The sequence below is a fragment of the Buceros rhinoceros genome, unplaced genomic scaffold (assembly GCF_000710305.1).
Source record: "Buceros rhinoceros silvestris isolate BGI_N320 unplaced genomic scaffold, ASM71030v1 scaffold24702, whole genome shotgun sequence".
Lineage (NCBI taxonomy): Eukaryota > Metazoa > Chordata > Aves > Bucerotiformes > Bucerotidae > Buceros > Buceros rhinoceros.
Window position 1 is genome coordinate 3,572 of NW_010398667.1, and position 7,355 is coordinate 10,926.

At 55.1% G+C, this 7,355-nt stretch overlaps 1 protein-coding gene across 1 annotated transcript; it reads right to left on the reverse strand.

Annotated features, from left to right (window-relative positions):
• Positions 1–1,621: 1,621 nt before the first annotated feature.
• Positions 1,622–3,403, reverse strand: LOC104489079 (paired mesoderm homeobox protein 2-like). Its single transcript, XM_010131193.1, is given in 5 exon segments — positions 1,622–2,117; positions 2,666–2,844; positions 3,018–3,257; positions 3,259–3,360; positions 3,362–3,403. Coding segments are annotated over 5 exon segments (699 nt in total). The 3' UTR covers positions 1,622–1,981.
• Positions 3,404–7,355: the final 3,952 nt, after the last annotated feature.

Genomic DNA, 7,355 nt, shown 5'->3' on the forward strand with positions numbered 1-7,355 from the left:
GGGGGCACAGGGTGGGGATTTAGGGTGACTTTGCTCCCTGGATGAGGTGGGCAGTGCCGGTCCGGCTGTGTCCCCTCCCTGCCCGCTGTGCTGGAGGAGGTGGCTGCTCCCAACCAGGGGGACTGCACTGGGTGGAGCAGAGCAAGCCGGGGCTGGGGGCAGGATGAAGGGGCTGGTTCACCCCCAACCAGAGGAGATGTGCTCCTCTCCTGTTCTCCCATCAGGTTTCCAGCTCTGAGTGCTGGGTGAGCCACCCCAGGCAGGGGGTGCAGCTGTGGGTCCTGGTGTCACAGCCACTGGGTACCACGCATAGCCCCAGTGAGAAAGGGAGAGGATGCTCATGGGAGTGGAGGGGACTCGGGGGGGCATGTGTGGTTGGGACACTTTCAGCCTTGGTGACCTGGGGCTCTGCAGAATCGCTGGCGAACCCCCCGAGGCAGGGCAGCGGTGCCTGCCTGGGGACCAGCAGTGCTCCCCACAGCTCGCCGGAGAGCTCACAAACTCCAAGTGGGTCTGTCAAGATTTTGGTGTCACACACTGGAGGATGTTTATCTGGAAGAAGCACCTTAGCAATTGCTGTAATCATCCTCAGATCTACTGCTACTGTCCCCAGCGGGGTAAGCTCTTCTAGGCAGGGAGGGCCAGTGCCTTCTCCATCCAGGCCACCAGTCTGAGCTGGTGGTGTCCCCGTGCTTGGCTGGTGGCTCTTTGCAGTGGGTGAGGAGATCTGGTCTCCAGAGGGCTTTGTCCACAGGGTAAAACCTCCATCACGCCAGCTCACGCCCCATGGCTGCAGTACTGCCAGGGGAAGGTGGGGAGTGTCTCTCTGCAGCTCGGTCCCACGGGTGAAGGACTGGGGCGGCATCAGCCTGGGGAAAGGTCACCCTGGACACTCTGTGTCCAGCCCTCTGCACATCCCACCTTGCAAGCTCATTCGGCTGCACAGCAGGGTAGGAGGAGGGGGAAACCATATCCTTTCTGCAAAACCAAAAATGCCCTCCCCCAAGGAGGCGCCAGCCCCAGACCCCTGCACGCATCTGCAGAGCTGCTGATAGGGAGACTGTGCCTCCGGAAGGCGAAGCCTGCTTTGCCGTTGGCACGAAGCGCTGGGAGCCGCCTACTCAGCTGAAACCCAACAGCTTTTTCCAATTTTCTCTTTCCCGGGGACAGTTCAATGACCTGGGGCTCTGCAGAATCGCTGGCAAACCCACTGAGGCAGGGCAGTGGTGCCTGCCTGGGGACCAGCAGTGCTCCCCACAGCTCGCCGGAGAGCTCACAAGCTCTGAGTAGGTCTGTAGAGATTTTCCAGCCCTCCTCACCCCTTTGGGAAGAGACACAACCTAATGCCATTGACATAGGAAGCTCCTACGCTCAGGCAGCACGGCGCAGGGGGCTGGCCAGGACTGGTCGCGGCAGCGAGCCTTCAGCTTCCCACAGTCTTTCCCAAGCACCATGGCTGGGGATGCATAAAGAGGCGAACGCGCAGGTCAGCTTCGGCACGCACGGTTGAGCGCCATGGGTCGCAGCTTGGCAGAAAGGGGGGCTCGTGATCCTCCCGCCGCCGCATGCTGTCCCTGCGGGAGGAGAAGACCCAATGACTCTGGCTCTCTGGGCGAGATACCCAAATTGGTCAAATCCAATAGTCCAAGATCCTTCCATGTTTGGAAGCAAATTCTTGTTCCCTTGGCAAGTCTGTTTGTCCTCGAAGAGCGCGTGGGGGGTATGTGTGTGTATATATAGCCTTTATTATAAGGGCGTGCGGAAAAGCAAGTTTCTAACCAAGTTTGCTCCATATGTGGCTATAATCGTGTGCCACTTCGGCCTGGGACTGACTCTACCTTCAAAAGGGAGGAGGAGAGGAGAGGTGCTGAGACGTTGGAAGAGTGGCATGTGGGTTGCGTAGCCAGTGGGTTTGTCCTGGACTGGCACATGAGCTCCGCGCTGTATCCTGGATGAGGCCACAGGGTGGGCTTTGCCCTGGTCAGTTCACGGTTGGCACCTGGTTCTGATGGAGGCTGAACTCTTTGGCTTTGAGGCGCAGGCTGGCGATGCTGTTGGCCATGTTCACCCCTTGGGTGGGTGTCGCGGTCCCGCTGGAGCTGTAGGAGGGCACAGTGCTGCGGGGAGGGAGCAGGGGAGGAATGAGACACGGCCCATGTGTCCCTCACAGTCCTGTCGGCTTCCCAGGCCAGACCGGCCATTCCCTCTCAGGCATCTCCCACAAGAGCAGTCAAGGCTTCAGCATTTTTATGTGGCTGATTGCATGTGGGAACCCCTCAAACTATGCACCAGGAGGCCCTGCCTTGAGCTTTTGGATGAGATGGCTGGATGTGGAGAGCTGGGAACCAGAAGGGACCCATGCCACCTCCCCTGCCGAGATGTGGGAAGGGTCAGCACAAGGGCAAGCGTATCCCTTGCGAGGACCAGGCAAATCCTTGCTCTGGCCCTGAAATGCATGGAGGCAGGAAAGCCTGCTCGGCGCGGGCAGGGGATGCTCAGACAGAGCTGAAATGGGTTCCCAAAGCAAAGTCGGACGAGCTCCTTTCTGCCCTGTAAAACTCCCCATGTTCTCATCAGCGGCGCAGGGCTGCACTCCGACAGCAATGGGGCAGCCCCTAGGTCCCATGGCCACCTCTTCCCCAGCATCTCCAGCACCTGCACCTACCTGTACGGGGAGGTGCTGGTCCAGGAGAGATACTCCGGGGTCAGCGTGGTGGGCCGCGGCGCCATGGGCTGCTCAATGGCTGCTTCTTGGCTGTAGGATTTGAGGAGTGATGCCGATCTGTTAGCCAGCATCGCCCTCTCGTTACGGCGAAACTTGGCCCTCCGGTTCTGAAACCAGACCTGCGTGGGAGAGAAGGTGGTCAGTGGGGACCTGGTATGAGCAGGAACGCTCCAAGCATCCGTCCTACTGATTGTGGTCATGAGCAGGATGAAACAAGAGAGGGGACAGTCGCTGCTCCCGCCTGGGGACAAGGCAGAGGGTATTGTTTTTTTCCAGGCAAACCTTTCCTCACCTGGACTCTTGCCTCGCTGAGGTTGACCCTTCTTGCCAACTCCTCCCGCACAAAGGCATCGGGGTAGTGCGTCCTCTCGAAGACCCTCTCCAGAGCCTGCAGCTGGCTGCTGTTGAAGGTGGTGCGGTTCCTCCTCTGCTTCTTCTTCCTCTTGGCTGCCCCACGGCTTGGGCTCAGGCTCTCGCCTGTGGGGAAAGCACAGAAGAGGCCAGATGAGAGACAGACCCATGAGAGACTCCACAGACCCCCGCAGGGACCCGATGTGGGGACCCGACCAGGTTTGACCCTTCTGGGGGTCAGCTCAGCCCTGCTCTGTACCAGCTGTGCTCCCTGTGGGCACCTGGACTCTGCGGGGAGCAGCACACGTGGAACCCTGTGGTCTTCATGAGCATCAAGACCTATTTCAGGAGCTGCAGGAGTTTAGGGTTAAACTCAATGTTTGTAAAGACCTGTGGTGGTTTCATGCCTGGCTGAGACCACCTGGACCTGAATTTGAATACCAACCTTGGTGGATTCTGGGGCAGCACTTGACCCAAACTGCTGGGAAAGCATCTCACAGCCCGCCTCCACCCCTGCCAATGAGGACACATCCACATGGTATCTTGGGCTTGGCTCTTGCTAAGAGTTTAGGTCAAGCTTTCATGGATAGCGATGGAAATTCAGCACCAAAACATCTCTGAGATGTGCATCTCGGCTCCCACCTCCTGCACCCCCTGAAGTGCTGGCTGTGGCATGTCCCCAAGGCGACACAGGACGGCAGCCAAGCATCTGCTCATCCAACCCTGGTCTTCAGAGCTAGGAACGAACGCCACCGTGTCTCGCAGAGCACAGCCTCCACGGCGTTTATTTCTGGCTCTGCTGTCTCATGGAAATGTGAAGCTGAGGGTGTAGTTTGGTGTCTCAGTATCGATCTTGGGCTTCCAGCCAGGCTGAGATTAATCAACTCTGTCACTAATATCATCAGGTTTAGGCAAGTTTGTGAAGTCTTTTGCTAAGACACCCTGTCAGCCGCCCGCAAAGGCTTCATGGGGAACACGTCTCGCTGTCGTTCGTCCTTACAGAGGTACTGGTTAATTTTTCTGTTAATAAAGCATCTGGATCCAATCTGTACCTACTGGTGGGAAAGTATTTTGGAATTATTTGAACTGTTAATAGTTTTATGACATTCTGATTCATAGCAAGGTTGTATTGGGGTTTTCTGCTCTATATCATTACAGAGGCTGTGACGGCAGGAACTACCGCTCCCTGAATGTGCTCAAGAAATAAATACTTGCTAATAAGCTATCTTGGTACTTATTAAACAGATGGGCTGCGTTTTCAGATGATACTTGAGCAAGTAACAAAATCTACTGGAAGGGATATTAACTCTCCTGCTTCAAGACACCACCAAGCTGTTGAGCCGGAGGAAACTACAGGTTCCAAAATCCTCAAGGCCAGAAAAATCCTCTTGGACCTTAATTCTGAATAATTCAAGCCATGAAATCTCCAGCAACAAGTTCTCCATCAAGTCCCTAAGGTCTCTTTGTGCCTGAGTGTACGACTTTCAAGGGCCGTCTCATCCTGAGATGAAACATGAGGACCAGAGAAACCCCCAAAATCTGCTGGCAGGTTGTTCCTGGGACTAATCACCTTCTGCCCAAAGCAGGATCCAAACTTAAGAGTTACTGCTGAGTTTCCTTGCACCCTTCTCTGAAAACCATACCGCAGGCTGATGCCACCAACAGCATCCCAGTGCCAAACAGGAGCCACATCAGGCAATGCAGCAGAGGAGGAAGGGTTAAATTTATTTCCATTCCACTTATTTCCAGCAGTGGCCTTCTGGAAGGAGCAGATGGCTTCTCTGGAGGTTTGCTATAGCAAGGACCAGTGCCAGGAGGTGAGCTGTTAAGGATCAAGCATTGGGCTGGGGGGAGATGCCGGGATGCGGAGGTGGGACCTGGGCACCACCACCGCCTCTGTTCCCCGTGTGTCCCAGACACGTTCAGGGATGCTGCATTGTTTTGATCATGATGGGGCCGAACTGCTGGGACTGCGGGGAGAGAAGAACATCCCTGCATGGGAAGGGGAGGATAAGGAGCTCTGTTCACCTCCCAGGGCCTTGCTGCAGCTCTTCCTTGGCTCTTTTATTGTGTTCTAGGTGCTTTCAGACCTTGGTTGTCCATCTCTTGGGCTGGAAACTTGTATTGGCTCTTGTATTTGGGACATGGCCTTCTTGGTTGGGTAAAGGCACGATGGACAGTAGTGTCATGCCTGAAATACATGTGAGTCTAAGGCCCCTTCCCCAGCCAGGAAACCGCAGGCTGCCCTTCTCCACCGCTCATGTTTAAAGGCTCACAAATAAAATTCTCCAGATTCTCTCCATCCCTTGATCCTGCAGCCTCAAATGTTCTGCCAGTCTCTGCTTTCCAGTTGCCCCTTTTAGTTAAACTCCTTTTTTGGTCCTGTTTTCCTTCAGTGAGCTAACGTGCTGCTGGATTAAAACACATAAAGTCCAGCCATGGCTGTCCCTGAGTTTTCCAGGAGCTTGGGACCAAAACAGGAACCATCAGGCTGGAAAGGAGCTACAGGATGTAACAGGACACGAGATGTTTCCTCGTGGATTTATGGCCACCCTACAAGGCTTCTGGGGAAATTAAAGACCAGGGCTTGGTTCAAAAAGCGCCGTCACCAAGGGCACTCACCAACTAGCAATGATTTCAGCAGAACCCTAATCAGGTATAAATAAAATTTATAACCCCCCTTTGGTTTCATGCCCGGTTTAAAATCTAGCTATAGGTGATGGCTTCTCTCACCCACTCCAATCTGGCTGAAAGCGAGGAGGAGGAGGAAAGGTTTCTTAAATTAACTCTCAAACCAGCTCTGTAGGATCTGGCCCCATTTCCAGCTGGTTTCTACCTCCCCAAACCCGCGGTGGCAAGAGCTACGTGGCCGTGGAAGCCAGGAGGTGCTGACCGATTCCTGTGTGGAGCTGGCAGGCATGCTGGGATGGAGATTTAAGACTGCCATTGGGTCAGGATGTGTCCAGGTGCTGGCGGTTCCTGGGTGCTTGAAGAGCTGCAAGCCTTGGGCTGTGCCTGGGTTGGGGCATTTTGTTCAGCACCTGTTGCTGGTTTTAATGGAGACACTTTCTCCAGCACCTCAAAACACCATGGGATGCTCTAGGGAGCTTCTGAGAGGATGCTGGTGACCAAAACCCCTTCCCCACCTTCTCACACCTCCCCTAAACCACACTGCACTCTGGTATAGCTCAGAGCTCCCCGGTCCCTCACAGTAACCTTTGCTTTCCAGCTCAATTCTCTGCTATGTTCTTTCCACCACCCCCTTTCCACCCCATCTCTGTACTGCAGGGAGGCAGCTCCAGGCCCTGGGCACCTGCCTGGGTCCTCTGCTCTGCTCAAGGATGAGCCTTGGTGACAGATCAACACCTTTTCCCCTTAGCTCCGGCACTGCAGGCTTGTGGCACCAGAAAAATGCCACCCTAATTGCTGGCAGCATGGGTCAGACAGGTTTACAGTGTGCAAAGTCAGGCCAGATCGCAGCTATCAAGGAGGCTTTAATAACCCCAGATCAGCTTTCCAAAAATGAGCATCGCTAAGGTCAGAGAGAAGGAACGGAGAAGGGGATGGTTGGGTCCCCTGGAGACCCCCAGATTTAACCAGACTCCCTGACACCTTGGTGGCAGGAATCAGAAACTGGTCCCCGCTCTGATAGTCTTTCAGGAATAGGAGTTTGTAATGGCGCAAAGGTAAGGACCAGCTCCCTGCTGGCTTTCTTTTGCCCCAGAGCAGTGCTCGGGGTTGGGGGGGTTACGTAGGGAGCCGAACCCTTGCCTTTGTCATTTATAGTTTGGGGATTTGTTTGGGGCACGGCTGGAGGCATCAGCTTTATTGTCCAACCCCAAGGTCAGAGGTGACTCCCAAGCCATCTCCACAGCCACCTTCACCTTCGGTGTATTTATCTTCCACTGATTACAATTTCCGCCGAAGGGAAAAAAAAATGCAGGGGAAGGGGGAAGAGAGGGGGGATAACATTACGGGATAATGAAAGATGACATGGGGGGAGGATGGCAAGAGGGAGGCGCAGGGGCTTTGCGCCCAGCAGGATGGACCTAGTGTTCTTCACACTTCTTTAACTAAGCCTTAAATTGCCCCTGCGTCTTGGAAAAGACACGAGTCTTTTCGCCCCACGATGTGGACGAGTTTTGGGGTGCTGGATCCAGCTCCTCGCTGTGATATGGGCAGCCCGGGGGCGCTCTCTGCCCTACGGATGCCATGGGGTGCTGGGAGTCACCCCAAAGCCCTGCTCCATGCAGGAGCACCGACTCCAGCAAGCCTGGAC